The sequence below is a fragment of the Nicotiana tomentosiformis genome, chromosome 3 (genome assembly GCF_000390325.3).
Source record: "Nicotiana tomentosiformis chromosome 3, ASM39032v3, whole genome shotgun sequence".
Classification (NCBI taxonomy): domain Eukaryota; kingdom Viridiplantae; phylum Streptophyta; class Magnoliopsida; order Solanales; family Solanaceae; genus Nicotiana; species Nicotiana tomentosiformis.
The window spans coordinates 96,859,416-96,876,988 of NC_090814.1; the positions used below are offsets into that span (position 1 = coordinate 96,859,416).

General features: G+C 36.3%; 1 protein-coding gene and 1 long non-coding RNA gene across 3 annotated transcripts; both read left to right on the forward strand.

Annotated features, from left to right (window-relative positions):
* The first annotated feature begins 275 nt into the window (after nucleotides 1-275).
* On the forward strand, nucleotides 276-14,205 carry LOC104120031 (uncharacterized). 2 transcript variants are annotated; one of them, XR_001973988.3, is made up of 3 exons: nucleotides 276-366; nucleotides 13,657-13,773; nucleotides 14,116-14,205. It is a non-coding gene; the product is annotated as an uncharacterized lncRNA (long non-coding RNA). The 2 variants fall into 2 exon arrangements; XR_001973987.3 differs by lacking the exon at nucleotides 276-366 and having other exon boundaries at nucleotides 12,547-13,773.
* A 2,186-nt stretch (nucleotides 14,206-16,391) lies between these two features.
* Nucleotides 16,392-17,397, forward strand: LOC104120030 (probable calcium-binding protein CML18). The gene is made up of 2 exons (XM_033652527.2): nucleotides 16,392-16,616; nucleotides 16,740-17,397. The coding sequence occupies exon 2, from the start codon at nucleotides 16,769-16,771 to the stop codon at nucleotides 17,258-17,260; it is 492 nt and encodes a 163-aa protein (XP_033508418.1). The 5' UTR covers nucleotides 16,392-16,616; nucleotides 16,740-16,768; the 3' UTR covers nucleotides 17,261-17,397.
* The last annotated feature ends 176 nt before the right edge of the window (nucleotides 17,398-17,573 follow it).

The following is a 17,573-nucleotide window of genomic DNA, read 5'->3' on the forward strand; positions in this document are numbered from 1 at the left end:
CATTCAAATAATATCTGATTGAGGTTTGAAGAAAAAATTATTTAAAGCTGAAATATAAGTAAAAAAAAAATCATTTACAAGTTAAGTTGTGTTTGGACGTGAACTTGACTTGATAAAATTTATTAAAAACTTGCGCCTGAAAAATCATATTTATTTCCTCAAAAATATTTCTTAAACAAATTATTTAACAATTTACTTGAATTGCCGTTAGTTTATTTCAACATCCGTTACTGTTAGTAACCGATTTTGTCTTTGTCACCGTATTTTACCCAATCTCACGAGAAGCGAAAACCCTGAAAAACCCTCAATCCTCTCCATAATCATTTACAAACTAAGGAGAAACAATTCGGAGACCCAAATACAAAGGTAATAAGAATTCTTTTGCTCTCTTTGCACTTTCTGGCTCTTAATCGAGAAATCTGGCCTTATTCTTTAGTTCAAGTTAAATAAATTTGGTATTATTGCAGTAATTTATTTGTATAAATTTATTACCAACAGAAAGGGATTAGGTTTTTTATTCTGAAATTGAGCACTCCGCTCTATCATCAAGTTACTTTTACCTTTTAGATTAGTGATTGTATCTATATGAAATTCAAAGCATTATTTCTAGAATACAAGACATCAGTGGCGGACCCAGTATTTTACGCAAGCGGGTTCAGTCAACGACGAAACTGTCTAATAGCATAAGTGGTGACTTGGTGTCGGGTATGACAAGTAAGGTTTGATCATTTTATTATTTTTTTGCTCTTGGTACTCTTTAATTTTAACAAAACTGAAAATATTTTATGAAGGTTAAATTTTTTTTTATCTCTATTCTAAGAAATTCATCTATTTAATTTAACAAATTTTACTTCAAAAAATTTAATTTAACAAATATTTATTAACTCCAAGATATTTAAATAAATCTAGAGTTTTCCTTGTTACTAATAAGAAGCTATTTGCAGAGAAAAGAGAAGAGAAATAGAAGTCAACGAAATAGTAAAATGACAAAGTAGAGAATATGAGAGTAATAAATTTGAAGGAAGATGTTTAATTTGAAACAAAGATAGTCTTGGCATTCAGTTGCACACACTCCATTCAATTATGGATTAAAAAACAAATTGGGAAATTTCCCAAGACATCAGTGGCGGACCCAGGATTTTGCGGAAGCGGGTTCAGTCAAAAAATAAAGGTGTCTAATAACATAAGTGGTGACTTGGTATCGGGTATGACAAGTAAGGTTTGATCATTTTATTATTTTTTTGCTCTTGGTACTCTTTAATTTTAACAAAACTGAAAATATTTTATGAAGGTTAAATTTTTTTTTATCTCTATTCTAAGAAATTCATCTATTTAATTTAACAATTTTTACTTCAAAAAATTTAATTTAACAAATATTTATTAACTCCAAGATATTTAAATAAATCTAGAATTTTCCTTGTTACTAATAAGAAGCTATTTGCAGAGAAAAGAGAAGAGAAATAGAAGTCAACGAAATAGTAAAATGACAAAGGAGAGAATATGAGAGTAATAAATTTGAAGGAAGATGTTTAATTTGAAACAAAGATAGTCTTGGCATTCAGTTGCACACACTCCATTCAAGTATGGATTAAAAAATAAATTGAGAAATTCCCCAAGACATCAGTGGCGGACCCAGAATTTTGCGCAAGCGGGTTCAGTAAAAAAACGAAGGTGTCTAATAACATAAGTGGTGACTTGGTGTCGGGTATGACATGTAGGGTTTGATCATTTTATTATCTTTTTCGCTCTTGGTACTCTTTAATTTTAACAAAACCGAAAATATTTTATGAAGGTTAAATTTTTTTTTTTTATCTCTATTCTAAGAAATTTATCTATTTAATTTAACAAATTTTACTTCAAAAAATTTAATTTAACAAATATTTATTAACTCCAAGATATTTAAATAAATCTAGAGTTTTCCTTGTTACTAATAAGAATCTATTTGCAGAGAAAAGAGAAGAGAAATTGAAGTCAACGAAATAGTAAAATGACAAAGGAGAGAACATGAGAGTAATAAATTTGAAGGATGATGTTTAATTTGAAACAAAGATGGCCTTGGCCTTCAGTTGCACACACTCTATTCAAGTATGGATTAAAAAACACATTGGAAAATTCCCCAAGACGTCAGTGGTAGACCCAAGATTTTGCGCAAGCGGGTTCGGTCAAAGACGAAGGTGTCTAATAGCATAAGTGATGACTTGGTGTCGCGTATGATAAGTAGGGTTTGATCATTTTATTATCTTTTTTGCTCTTGGTACTCTTTAATTTTAACAAAACTGAAAATATTTTATGAAGGTTTAAATTATTTTTTATTTCTATTCTAAGAAATTTATCTATTTAATTTAACAAATTTTACTTCAAAAAATTTAATTTAACAAATATTTATTAACTTCAAGATATTTAAATAAATCTAGAGTTTTCCTTGTTACTAATAAGAAGCTATTTGCAGAGAAAAGAGGAGAAATAGAAGTCAACGAAATAGTAAAATGACAAAGGAGAGAACATGAGAGTAATAAATTTGAAGGATGATGTTTAATTTGAAACAAAGATGGTCTTGGCCTTCAGTTGCACACACTCTATTCAAGTATGGATTAAAAAATAAATTGGGAAATTCCCCAAGACGTCAATGGTAGACCCAAGATTTTGCGCAAGCAGGTTCGGTTAAAGACGAAAGTGTCTAATAGCATAAGTGATGACTTGGTGTCGGGTATGACAAGTAGGGTTTGATCATTTTATTATCTTTTTTGCTCTTGGTACTCTTTAATTTTAACAAAACTGAAAATATTTTATGAAGGTTTAAATTATTTTTTATTTCTATTCTATGAAATTTATCTATTTAATTTAAAAAATTTTACTTCAAAAAATTTAATTTAACAAATATTTATTAACTCCAAGATATTTAAATAAATCTAGAGTTTTCCTTGTTACTAATAAGAAGCTATTTGCAGAGAAAAGAGAAGAGAAATAGAAGTCAACGAAATAATAAAATGACAAAGGAGAGAACACGAGAGTAATAAATTTGAAGGATAATGTTTAATTTGAAACAAAGATGGTCTTGGCCTTCATTTGCACACACTCCATTCAAGTATGGATTAAAAAATAAATTGAAATTTTTTTCAAGACATCAGTGGCGGATCCAGGATTTTACGCAAGCGGGTTCAGTCAAAAAACGAAGGTGTCTAATAGCATAAGTGGTGACTTGGTGTCGGGTATGACATGTAGGGTTTGATCATTTTATTATCTTTTTTGCTCTTGGTACTCTTTAATTTTAACAAAATTAAAAATATTTTATGAAGGTTAATTTTTTTTTTATCTCTATTCTAAGAAATTTATCTATTTAATTTAACAAACTTTACTTCAAAAAATTTAATTTAACAAATATTTATTAACTCCAAGATATTTAAATAAATCTAGAGTTTTCCTTGTTACTAATAAGAAGCTATTTGCAGAGAAAAGAGAAGAGAAATAGAAGTCAACGAAATAGTAAAATGACAAAGGAGAGAACATGAGAGTAATAAATTTGAAGGATGATGTTTAATTTGAAACAAAGATGGTCTTGGCCTTCAGTTGCACACACTCCATTCAAGTATGGATTAAAAAATAAATTGGGAAATTCCCCAAGACATCAGTGGCGGACCTAGGATTTTGCGCAAGCGGGTTCAGTCAAAGACGAAGGTGTCTAATAGCATAAGTGGTGACTTGGTGTCGGGTATGACAAGTAGGGTTTGATCATTTTATTATCTTTTTTGCTCTTGGTACTCTTTAATTTTAACAAAACTGAAAATATTTTATGAAGGTTAAAAATCTTTTTTACCTCCACTGCCCTTTTGATGCCCAACGCAGGCCCTAAGGCGTTGCGCAGCCCATATGAGTTCCCAAACTCGTATGGATACCTTTGACATTCCCTTGAGTCATCTAGGCAGGCCCTTGGGGTTCGCCCCCAAGGCAGCTCGTTCTATACGGCTCGGTGGCAGCGCGTATGGGGAAGGCAGGTCGGAGCTTTTATCACCTATGCCCCCCTTATATATGCTTAAAATTAAAAAGCCCAAGTTTTCCGAGTAGACTGCTCTACTTCAGACCATCAGAAGGACCTTTTCTCACTAGTTCTTGGCCGAAATTACAACCCCAAAGTGCGGGTTGTAACATCCTCCCACACTCATAATTTCATCGCCCCGATGACACATCATGGCTTAAGACATCCCGGAGTCTGCCCCCTCAGGTATGCCCATTCAAGCTCCCTTGGTCCTGTGGGTTGGACTTCCTCGAAGTCCTTTCTCAAAAGGAGTCGTGCCCCATGCACTTCTCCCCCAAGTATCTTCCAAGCGTGCCTCTGCACTTCACCTCCATTCGGTGTTCACTTGGAAAGTGCCTCCGCACTTGCACCCTCTGGTGTCTAACTTTGTGATTGACCCACACTAGTCAAATCACACCATGACCCTCATGGCCTTCATGTCCGTCTAAAGCTTTCCTTCACAGGTTAGCACGTCATGTGCTCTTTTGACGTCGCTCCCGTAGCCTTCCGCTTCCGTAGCCTCAAGATGCCCTCTTTGGCATGGCTCCCATAGCCTTTCGCTCACGTAGCCCTAAGATGCCTTTGGCATGGCTCCCGTAGCCTTTCGCTCCCGTAGCATTAAGACGCCCTCTTTGGCGCGGCCCTAGTAGCTCACTCGCTCATATGACCTTCAAATGCCTCTGGCATAGCTCACGTAGCATTCCGCTCCCGTAGCTCTCTTTGCCTTCACTACCTTGAAGATGTGTTCGCTTCCAGACCCACGACTTCGCCCTTATGCCTCTTGCATAGGCGGGATCCTCCCACACTCAATGTGGAGGATACATCTTAGCACTGTCGTCCCACTTGGCATTCGGCCAGCACTTGGGACGACCTTTGGTGAGTACTACATTCCCAAAGTCATTGGGTAGCGGCACCTGCTCGCCCGTGCGGCGCCCGCGGACTCCCCTTCGGCTGCGGGCCAGCCTGTCTTCCTGTCCCAGGATTTCCCAAGCACGATCCTGTGCCTGTCGGTGGGGCTCACCCGCAGGCTCGCCCCAACTTGTGCCGCCCGTAAGATGCCTAGGCCCTAAGGCGCTAGACATGTCGAGGCGCTGCATCTTAGGATCACAATCCATGCGCGCCCTGGGGTAGCGGCACTTGCTCGCCCGTGCGGCGCCCGCGGACTCCCCTTTGGCTGCGGGCCAGCCTTTCTTCCTGTCCCAGGATTTCCCAAGCACGATCCTGTGCCTGTCGGTGGGGCTCGCCCCAACTTGTGCCGCCCGTAAGATGCCTAGGCCCTTGGCCCTAGACATGTCATGGCGCTCCATCTTAGGATCACAATCCATGCGCGCCCTGGGGACTGGCTTAGGACATGCCTTGTCCTTAGCCCAAGACTGAGCATCGCTCCCGCATGCACAGCCCAATCCTCAAGCTTGACACTCGCCTAGTGCATCCGCGACTAGCTCGTGCCTCGCCCGAGTAAGGCAACCTTTAGCCCTTGGCCATTGTCATGCGCCTCTTTCGTGCCATGCCCATACATAGCCCTCTTGCAGCACGCTTCCATTCCGAAGTAGTGCAGTGTCGCCCACACCTGCACCTTAAGGCCAACGGACCCTTGCTTGCATGGCTGAACCAAAGCCATGCTCACAAGTCGACACATGATGCCCCTATGACAGGTGCGTCAAGTATCCAATCGGCATGGTTTACAGCAACGATATGGAAGACCATGCGGAACACCTTCGCAAGGTATTCAAGGTACTAAGGGAAAATGATCTGTGCGTCAAACGTGAGAAATACAGCTTCGCACAGCCCATAGTACAGTTCCTCGGGCATACAATCAGCCATGGGGAAATTCGGATGGATAGGGACAAGGTGGAAGCTATCCATGACTGGGAAGCTCCAACAAAGGTACCGGAACTTCGGTCCTTTCTCGGCTTATCCAACTATTATCGGAGATTCATATTCGGTTACTCGGCTATTGCATCTCCCCTCACTGACTTGCTGAAGAAGGACAGAGAGTGGGAATGGAGCGACATTTGCCAGAAGGCATTCGAGAAACTTAAGGCAGCAATCACCAAGGAACCCGTATTGGCCCTGCCTGATTTCTCGAAAGTATTTGAAGTCCAAACTGATGCGTCTGACTTTGCTATGGGAGGCGTACGGATGCAAGAAGGCCATCCTATAGCCTTTGAGAGTTGAAAGCTGAACGATGCTGAAAGGCGTTACACGGTCCAAGAGAAAGAAATGACTGTTGCAGTCCACTGCCTAAGGACTTGGCGTCATTACTTGTTGGGGGCACATTTTGTTATCAAGACTGACAACGTTGCAACAAGCTACTTCCAAACACAGAAGAAGCTATCTGCCAAGCAGGCCCGTTGGCAAGATTTCTTGGCCGAATTCGACTACACCCTGGAATATAAACCGGGGAAAGCTAACGTAGTTGCCGATGCTTTGAGTCGCAAGACAATATTGGCAAACATGGTTAGCTCAGCAAGCAGTGGCATCATCAAGACCATCAAAGAAGGTATGCAACATGATCCCGTGGCAAAACAGCTTATTGCCTTGGCCAGTCAAGGCAAAACTCAGCGATTTTGGGTAGAAGATGGTCTCTTGTACACCACTAGCAAAAGAGTTTACGTGCCCAAATGGGCAAATCTCCGGCGTACTCTTCTGAAAGAAGGTCATGACTCTGCCTGGGCAGGTCATCCAGGGCAAAAACGCACAATGGCCCTGATTGAGTCTTCTTATTATTGGCCTCGGATGCGGGACGACATCGAGGTATATGTACGCACTTGTCTAGTTTGTCAGCAAGACAAGGTGGAATCCAAGATTCCTGGGGGATTACTTGAGCCGCTACCAGTTGCGGCGAAGCCATGGGACAACATAACCATGGACTTCATCATGTGTTTGCCAAATTCGGAGGGATTCGGCACCATTATGGTGGTTGTCGATAGATTCACCAAGTATGCAACATTTTCGGCCACCACTGCCGGTTACAAAGCTAAAGAGGCAGCACGTATATTCTTGAGGGACATCGTGAAATATTGGGGCGTGCCTAAGCACATTATAAGCGATCGAGACCCTCATTTTACCGGCGCATTCTGGAAAGAATTGTTCAGCTTGTTGGGAACTCAACTGCACTTCTCAACAAGTTTTCATCCACAAACGGATGGGATTAATGCCTTGCTTGAATTCTATCTGAGGCATTATGTCAGCGCCAATCAAAGAGATTGGGCTAAGCTACTGGACATAGCTCAATTCTCTTACAATTTGCAACGCAGCGAGGCGACTGGGAAGAGTCCCTTTGAGCTTGCAACTGGGCAACAACCTAACACTCCTCAATCATTGCCCGCCAACGTCGGATTGAAGAATCCGGGGGCTTTTCACATGGCCAAGTTTTGGGAGGAACAAGCCGATCTAGCCAGGCCATATCTTGACAAGGCAGCCCGCAAAATGAAGAAATTTGCGGATAGGAAGCGTCGTCCAGTCAACTACAGGATTGGAGACAGGGTCATGGTGAAATTAAATCCACGGCAGTTCAAATCACTGCGAGGCGTACATTATAGTCTGATTCGCCGATATGAGGGCCCATTCGAAATTGTTGCTAAAGTGGGGATAATATCATATCGACTGGACATGCCGCGTCATCTGAAAATCTATCCAGTCTTCCATGCTAGCCAATTGAAACCATATTTCGAAGACATGGAAGACAAGGATCGGGCGCAGTCCAGCCGAAGCCAAATTTTTGCTACTCCGCCAGCAATAGACAAGCAATTGGAAGCCATCATAGACCATCAGTTGGTCCGTGGAAAAGGATGGGGCAATTCAAGCGCACAGTTCCTTGTTCATTGGAAAGGAACTTCGTTAGAGGAGGCATCATGGGAGAAGTTTGAAGATTTGTGGCAATTCAGGGAACAAGTCCACAATTATCTTCAGTTGTGTGGCACCGGGGTCGTCGCCATTTCAAGTGGGGGAGCGTGCACCGCCCCGCCATCGCACCTATTAATTTTTGGCAAAACCAGCGATAGCGAGCCTTGTCCGAGCTCAACTCTCGGACTGCCATCAGTGGGCCATGGTTGACATTATATTCCACAAAGTCTGCCTTTCCAGCTTTTCATGCAGGAATCCAGGCAGCTTTTCTTGCTGAAATCCAGGCAGCTTTTCATGCAGGAATCCATGCAGCTTTCCAGGCTGGAATGCACCAGGCTGCTGTAACAGCCTTACCAGCCCTGCCAACAACCCCCTTTGTATAGCCATTTTAGTTCTATAAATAGGTTTTGTATTCATTCTTTGTAAGGCATCAGATATTGAATAACACAACAGAAATTTGGCACTTGTCTCCCAAATTTGAGTCTCTTTATTTCAAAGCTTTCTTGCTTGTTTCGTGTGATTGTCATCGCTTTAGCACGATTGTGCTATTTATTGTCTAAGGGCTGAAGCTAAGTAGCAGTCAGGCTTCAAATTAAACATCATCCTTCAAATTTATTACTCTCATGTTCTCTCCTTTGTCATTTTACTATTTCGTTGACTTCTATTTCTCTTCTCTTTTCTCTGCAAATAGCTTCTTATTAGTCACAAGGAAAACTCTAGATTTATTTAAATATTTTTTTTTAACCTTCATAAAATATTTTCAGTTTTGTTAAAATTAAAGAGTACCAAGAGCAAAAAAGATAATAAAATGATCAAACCCTACTTGTCATACCCGACACCAAGTCACCACTTATGCTATTAGACACCTTCACCTTTGACTGAACCCGCTTGCGCAAAATCCTAGGTTCGCCACTGATGTCTTGGGGAATTTTCCAATTTGTTTTTTAATCCATACTTGAATGGAGTGTGTGCAACTGAAGGCCAAGACCATCTTTGTTTCAAATTAAACATCATCCTTCAAATTTATTACTCTCATGTTCTCTCCTTTGTCATTTTACAATTTCGTTGATTTCTATTTCTCTTCTCTTTTCTCAGCAAATAGCTTCTTATTAGTAACAAGGAAAACTCTAGATTTATTTAAATATCTTGGAGTTCATAAATATTTGTTAAATTAAATTTTTTGAAGTAAAATTTGTTAAATTAAATAGATAAATTTCTTAGAATAGAGATAAAAAATAATTTAAACCTTCATAAAATATTTTAAGTTTTGTTAAAATTAAAGAGTACTAAGAGCAAAAAAGATAATAAAATGATCAAACCCTACTTGTCATACCCGACACCAAGTCATCACTTATGCTATTAGACACCTTCGTCTTTGACCGAACCCGCTTGCGCAAAATCTTGGGTCTACCACTGACGTCTTGGGGAATTTCCGAATTTGTTTTTTAATCCATACTTGAATAGAGTGTGTTCAACTGAAGGCCAAGACCATCTTTGTTTCAAATTAAACATCATCCTTCAAATTTATTACTCTCGTGTTCTCTCCTTTGTCATTTTACTATTTCGTTGACTTCTATTTCTCTTCTCTTTTCTCTGCAAATAGCTTCTTATTAGTAACAAGGAAAACTCTAGATTTATTTAAATATCTTGGAGTTAATAAATATTTATTAAATTAAATTTTTTGAAGTAAATTTGTTAAATTAAATAGATAAATTTCTTAGAATAGAAATAAAAAATAATTTAAACCTTCATAAAATATTTTCAGTTTTGTTAAAATTATGGAGTACCAAGAGCAAAAAAGATAATAAAATGATCAAACCCTACTTGTCATATCCGACACCAAGTCATGACTTATGCTATTAGACACTTTCGTCTTTGACCGAACCCGCTTGCGCAAAATCCTAGGTCCGCCACTGGTGTCTTGGGGAATTTTCCAATTTATTTTTTAATCCATACTTGAATGGAGTGTGTGCAACTGAAGGCCAAGACCATCTTTGTTTCAAATTAAACATCATCCTTCAAATTTATTACTCTCGTGTTCTCTCCTTTGTCATTTTACTATTTCGTTGACTTCTATTTCTCTTCTCTTTTCTCTGCAAATAGCTTCTTATTAGTAACAAGGAAAAACTCTAAATTTATTTAAATATCTTGGAGTTAATAAATATTTGTTAAATTAAATTTTTTGAAGAAAAATTTGTTAAATTAAATAGATAAATTTCTTAGAATAGAGATAAAAATTTTTTTTAACCTTCATAAAATATTTTCAGTTTTGTTAAAATTAAAGAGTACCAAGAGCAAAAAAGATAATAAAATGATCAAACCCTACTTGTCATACCCGACACCAAGTCACCACTTATGCTATTAGACACCTTCGTCTTTGACTGAACCCGCTTGCGCAAAATCCTAGGTCCGCCACTGATGTCTTGGGGAATTTTTCAATTTGTTTTTTAATCCATACTTGAATGGAGTGTGTGCAATTGAAGGCCAAGACCATCTTTGTTTCAAATTAAACATCATCCTTCAAATTTATTACTCTCATGTTCTCTCCTTTGTCATTTTACTATTTCGTTGACTTCTATTTCTCTTCTCTTTTCTCTGCAAATAGCTTCTTATTAGTAACAAGGAAAACTCTAGATTTATTTAAATATCTTGGAGTTCATAAATATTTGTTAAATTAAATTTTTTGAAGTAAAATTTGTTAAATTAAATAGATAAATTTCTTAGAATAGAAATAAAAAATTATTTAAACCTTCATAAAATATTTTAAGTTTTGTTAAAATTAAAGAGTACAAAGAGCAAAAAAGATAATAAAATGATCAAACCCTACTTGTCATACCCGACACCAAGTCATCACTTATGCTATTAGACACCTTCATCTTTGACCGAACCCGCTTGCGCAAAATCTTGGGTCTACCACTGACGTCTTGGGGAATTTCCCAATTTGTTTTTTAATCCATACTTGAATAGAGTGTGTGCAACTAAAGGCCAAGACCATCTTTGTTTCAAATTAAATATCATCCTTCAAATTTATTACTCTCATGTTCTCTCCTTTGTCATTTTACTATTTCGTTGACTTCTATTTCTCTTCTCTTTTCGCTTCTTATCAGTAACAAGGAAAACTCTAGATTTATTTAAATATCTTGGAGTTAATAAATATTTGTTAAATTAAATTTTTTGAAGTAAAATTTGTTAAATTAAATAGATAAATTTCTTAGAATAGAAATAAAAAATAATTTAAACCTTCATAAAATATTTTCAGTTTTGTTAAAATTAAAGAGTACAAAGAGCAAAAAAGATAATAAAATGATCAAACCCTACTTGTCATACTCGACACCAAGTCATCACTTATGCTATTAGACACCTTCGTCTTTGACCGAACCCGCTTGCGCAAAATTTTGGGTCTACCACTGACGTCTTGGGGAATTTTTCAATTTGTTTTTTAATCCATACTTGAATAGAGTGTGTGCAACTGAAGGCCAAGACCATCTTTGTTTCAAATTAAACATCATCCTTCAAATTTATTACTCTCATGTTCTCTCCTTTGTCATTTTACTATTTCGTTGACTTCTATTTCTCTTCTCTTTTCTCTGCAAATAGCTTCTTATTAGTAACAAGGAAAACTCTAGATTTATTTAAATATCTTGGAGTTAATAAATATTTGTTAAATTAAATTTTTTGAAGTAAAATTTGTTAAATTAAATAGATAAATTTCTTAGAATAGAGTTTTAAAAAAATTTATTAACTCCAAGATATTTAAATAAATCTAGAGTTTTCCTTGTTACTAATAAGAAGCTATTTGCAGAGAAAAGAGAAGAGAAATAGAAGTCAACGAAATAGTAAAATGACAAAGAAGAGAACACGAGAGTAATAAATTTGAAGGATGATGTTTAATTTGAAACAAAGATGGTCTTGGCCTTCAGTTGCACACACTCTATTCAAGTATGGATTAAAAAATAAATTGGGAAATTCCCCAAGACGTCAATGGTAGACCCAAGATTTTGCGCAAGCGGGTTCGGTCAAAGACGAAGGTGTCTAATAGCATAAGTGATGACTTGGTGTCGGGTATGACAAGTAGGGTTTGATCATTTTATTATCTTTTTTGCTCTTTGTACTCTTTAATTTTAACAAAACTGAAAATATTTTATGAAGGTTTAAATTATTTTTTATTTCTATTCTAAGAAATTTATCTATTTAATTTAACAAATTTTTCTTCAAAAAATTTAATTTAACAAATATTTATGAACTCCAAGATATTTAAATAAATCTAGAGTTTTCCTTGTTACTAATAAGAAGCTATTTGCAGAGAAATAGAAGTTAACGAAATAGTAAAATGACAAAGGAGAGAACACGAGAGTAATAAATTTGAAGGATGATGTTTAATTTAAAACAAAGATGGTCTTGGCCTTCATTTGCACACACTCCATTCAAGTATGGATTAAAAACCAAATTGGAAAATTCCCCAAGACATTAGTGGCGGACCTAGGATTTTGCGCAAGCGTGTTCAGTCAAAGACGAAAGTGTCTAATAACATAAGTGGTGATTTGGTGTCGGGTATGACAAGTAGGGTTTGATCATTTTATTATCTTTTTTGTTCTTGGTACTCTTTAATTTTAACAAAACTGAAAATATTTTATGAAGGTTAAAATTTTTTTTTATCTCTATTCTAAGAAATTTATCTATTTAATTTAACAAATTTTACTTCAAAAAATTTAATTTAATAAATATTTATTAACTCCAAGATATTTAAATAAATCTAGAGTTTTTCCTTGTTACTAATAAGAAGCTATTTGCAGAGAAAAAAGAAGAGAAATAGAAGTCAAAGAAATAGTAAAATGACAAAGGAGAGAATACGAGAGTAATAAATTTGAAGGATGATGTTTAATTTGAAACAAAGATGGTCTTGGCCTTCAGTTGCACACACTCCATTCAAGTATGGATTAAAAAATAAATTGGAAAATTCCCCAAATTGGATTCGATCCTAGCACCTCTCTCACACTTTGAACCCACTCAACCACCTCCATTGAGAGCATGTTTGTGTTAAAGCAGGTTCAAACGTTTTTTTTAGTAGTAATTTTCCTCTGTTAAACGTAATATATCAATATACGTTGTATAATTTTTCGACGAAGCGGGTTTAACTGAACCCCTTTGACACCTTGTGGAGCCGCCCCTGCAAGACATGTCTATGAATACGTAGACTAGTATACTTTAACTCAGTTTGTAGCCCAGAAATTTCAGCTGTGAATTGGGTATTTACAATCGTTTTGAGAATCCCCAGTGAATATTACTAGTATTATATTTTTTTCAGCCTTTAAAGTTCTGCAAAAACAGATATTGGATGTTGGATTGCTGTATCATTGTGATTGTTATGGTAAGCCTTTCACATATTTTGGTTCTAACAGCTACCTTGCAAACTCTGTTATTTTTAGAGAATTTTGATAGTAATATGTTTTTGAGTCATTTCAAATTTAAGAAAGAACTTAGTATTGGTTCTTCTTGGTTATTGCTGGAGAATGCTTCAATCCACCTTTTTTTATTGCTAGAATATTTCAATACTCTTTGAATCTAAAGCACAATCTTATTTGCTAAAGTGAGACTTGATCTGTAAATCTAGCACAAAACAGAGGAAATTGATTCAATTATGTTAGTCTTACCTGTTTATTATATTAACCCAATTGAATTATGAGACTTTCACTTGGTTTGCTTGGGAATATTATGGGCTTGCTCTAAAGAAAACATGTCTAAGAGATTTTGGTATCATTTTCATGAATCTTCTCTTTTCATGCATCCATGAGCAGGTATAGATTGCTGCTTAGTGTTCAATATGAGTTACAATCTTCTTTACTGAAGGGTGAGAATTGAGCCCATGATCGCCACTATGAGACATTGAATCCAAACTCCTCATGTGCCTAAAGGTACTTTTTTGTTATTAGTGCTAATCATATTTTTATTTGACAAGGGAGTTGCATGCAGTATCATTTCATTTGCTGTATAAAGTATAAAAATTGCATGCCAACTGTTAGAGACTATTTTAACATCTATTTTACATCTTTAGTTTTGACTTACTGTTAGAAACTTTTCTCTCATCATAGGTCATATGTAATTGTTGTTTTAATGTGGTGCTTATGCTTTCCTGAGCCGAGGGTCTATTGGAAATAACCTCTCTATCCTCACAAGGTAGGGGTAAGGTCTGCGTACACACTACCCTCCCAGATCCCACGGTGTGGGATAAGACCGGGTAGGTTGTTGTTGTATAGGTCATATGCAAAAATTAAGAGAAAATGTTTGGTGAAAAAGTGCGGCCGTAGAGATTCCAGTTCCCTCTGTAGATGAAGGCTCACTTTGACCAGCAAAGAACCAGTGTAGAGTCTAGTGAAGAGTGTATAGATTCCAGTTTCTGTTCTATACAAAGGTTCACTGAGTGACCAGCAAAGAATTGAGTATTTTTGTAGTCGACTGTTGACATCTGGAGTTCATTTTCAGATAGTGTTTTTTGTTTTGTTTTGAAGATGTATTAAGTAACTTTTTATTGTACTAGAACAACTATTGGATGGTGTTTATGAGATTTCAAAGAAGATATGTTAGTGAGTATCATGACATTTGTAGAATGAAATTGAATATGCGGTTGTTGTATTAGCTAAAATTTTATTTAGTTATTAATATATAAAAAGGAAAAGAAGAAACTATTAACTACTAATGTTTGCCGACTTTTCTATTTGTGTAGACAGGATGAGTGACCATTTCCGACATTTTTATATATGTCACGAACAAAATCAGTTAAAAGTTTTCATATTGTGACATTTGATAAAAGGTCGTAAATAAATGTTACTTTTTATTTGCCAACATTAATCTAAATATCGGGAAAAAAAAACGACATTGAAATTTCCGATATTTGATACAAGTGTAAAATAAAATATCGGTAAATAGCTTTATGACATTTATGTGACCATATAAGACATTTATAAAATGTCGTCATATGCTTAATTTCTTACTATTTTTGTATCTATCAAAGGTCTTAGTTATTGTAGTTTATTTGACGGCTTGCCATGATATTGATTTTGAGGAAAATTTTAGATTTATACATAAGAATGCAAAAATATAATTTGATTATTGCTCTTTTTGGATATACCACATAATTTATACGGCCAACCTAATATTGTACTTGTTACAACAACGGTTTAATCCTCTATCGTAACAGATTATTCCTCCAATGCAGCAACTTAAATCGAAACAGCTTAATTCTCTACCACAACAACATAATCCTCCACCATAACAACTTAATCATCCACCACAACAGGTTAATCAACTAATGAGGCAGACACGAGATGAAGAGTTTAATATAAATGAATTTAGAACACTGAGGCGAGCTGGACATTAACGAATTTCACAACCAATTTGCATGAACCGAGCCCGTATGAGAGTAAATAGAACTCATGTTATATTTATATTGGAATTATGTATATTAAAGTGGTAAATCAAACTAACTCCGAAGTAGATAATTTTTTAGTTACATAAGGGCAAAGAGGACGAGGGAATGCGAAGAGTTAAGTTTATGATGGAAAAAACTTCCACGTACAATTTGAAAAAGCAACATTTAGCTGGCCCTCAACTCCACCTTCAAGTGGATAGTAAAAAATGGTAGGAAGGGTCAAGTAGGTACAAAGAATTCAATACATACATCAATTGCACAAAAATTCACAACCAAGATCGAAATTAGATTTGCACTTGTAATAAAATTTCAATTTACATTAAAACTATTTTTACAATTGTTCCAATGCTTTGGACATTATTGACTTGTGCATTGGAGTGATGACCTCAACATCGCTTGTTTTCTTTTTAAACTCTCTTACAAGGACTATAACTAACGATAAATTTCACAAATAGTCAAATAACTATGATATTTTTCATCAAAATCATATAACTATACTTTCTCGCATAAAAATCATAAAGTTTTTACAGACTTACACAAAAATCATAGTGACCGGAAAATACAACTTTCGGTTATTATTAATTTTATGTGAGTCTGTGAAAGTTTTATAATTTTTGTATGAGTATATGACTTTGGTGGAAAAAAAATCATAGTTAAATGATCATTGTGGAGGCAATATTCTCATAATTTAGAAGCCACAAGAAGCACTTAACCGAACAAAATCTCTAATCTAGGGAACGAATACTCTGTCTCCTCGAACTAGTTAATCAACAGAGTATGATCATCTCGAACACCAACAACTCTATATATAAACTTGAATACCATAAGTTAATAGAAACAACAGTGGAGTAGTTAACAGATGGAGTTAGGGAAAGATACCTCCTTTAAAATAAATTTAAAAAATAAAAAATAGAGGCAAAAGTGCTATATGTTGAAAGGAAAATTTTCACTTCAAAAAAAGAAAAAAGGAGACAAAATATCGGTGGCGGGTGAGGAGTGAGGACCCGCGTGATATGCGCAACGGCCTTTTTAAATTTGAAAACAGAGGCAGGGGATGAGTTGACGGTTTCTCTTTCCTTATCTGAAACCCCCAATTATGATCAAAAGCAGAGACTAGAGAGTGACGGCACGGATGAAACCCAAACTGATTGATTTCCATTAAATATAAAATAAAATTTGAAAAGGAATTAAAATATACACGCGTTAAATTATGGTTTAGGTTTTCCTTCTGTTACGCTCTTCATCCTCATATGCACGCTGATTTGATCAATTCCCAGATCCGATTTTTCCTCATAGTTCCCCCAAAGTTTCTGAATAATTTTAGCAGAGGTTTATGCTCTTCACCAATTCTCAAAGCAGTTTGAATATTACGATTTTTTACTTTGTGTATTCATTTTGGTGTCACGATTTGAAAGGCTCGATAATCAAAAAGCGATTCTGTTTGTTGAATAGGAGAGAAATTCTACCTTTGATTAGAGATCATGAGCGGAGATGCACCGCAGAAGCTAGACGATGAGCAAATTGCGGAACTTCGTGAGATTTTCCGGTCATTTGATCGGAATAACGACGGAAGCTTAACGCAACTTGAACTCGGATCATTACTCCGATCCTTAGGATTAAAGCCGAGTAATGATCAATTGGAGGATTTAATACAAAAAGCGGACAGGAACAGCAATGGTTTGATTGAGTTTTCAGAATTCGTGGCTTTGGTTGCGCCGGAGCTTATACCGGCGAAATCTCCGTACTCGGAGGAACAGCTGAAGAAGATTTTTCAGATGTTTGATAGGGACGGCAATGGTTTGATAACCGCGGCGGAGTTGGCACATTCGATGGCAAAATTAGGACATGCGCTTACACAAGAAGAGCTAACAGGGATGATTAAGGAAGCTGATAGGGATGGTGATGGTTGTATTAGCTTTGAGGAGTTTGCTCAGGCTATGACTTCCGCTGCGTTTGACAATTCATGGACATGAAACGCCTTTTCTTTCTGGTTTGTACTATTTTGATAGTTTTCATTCTGACAATCTTTTGATTAATTTTAGGCGCCTATAGTTCTAGTGCCTGTTTAAGTCTTTCGTACATAGCAGCAAATAAAGTTTATTTTTGACAATTGCAATGGCATTGGAAAATGGATATCCCTTGCTGTTTTAGGATGGTCTAAAGATTACTGAGTATTTTCCATTGGGGCAATTAGTAAACATAAAGTTCATCTATCTATTACAAAAACATACTGTGCTCGGAGAAGAACCGATATCAATCAAAGAAGCTATCTGGTGGAAATAGATG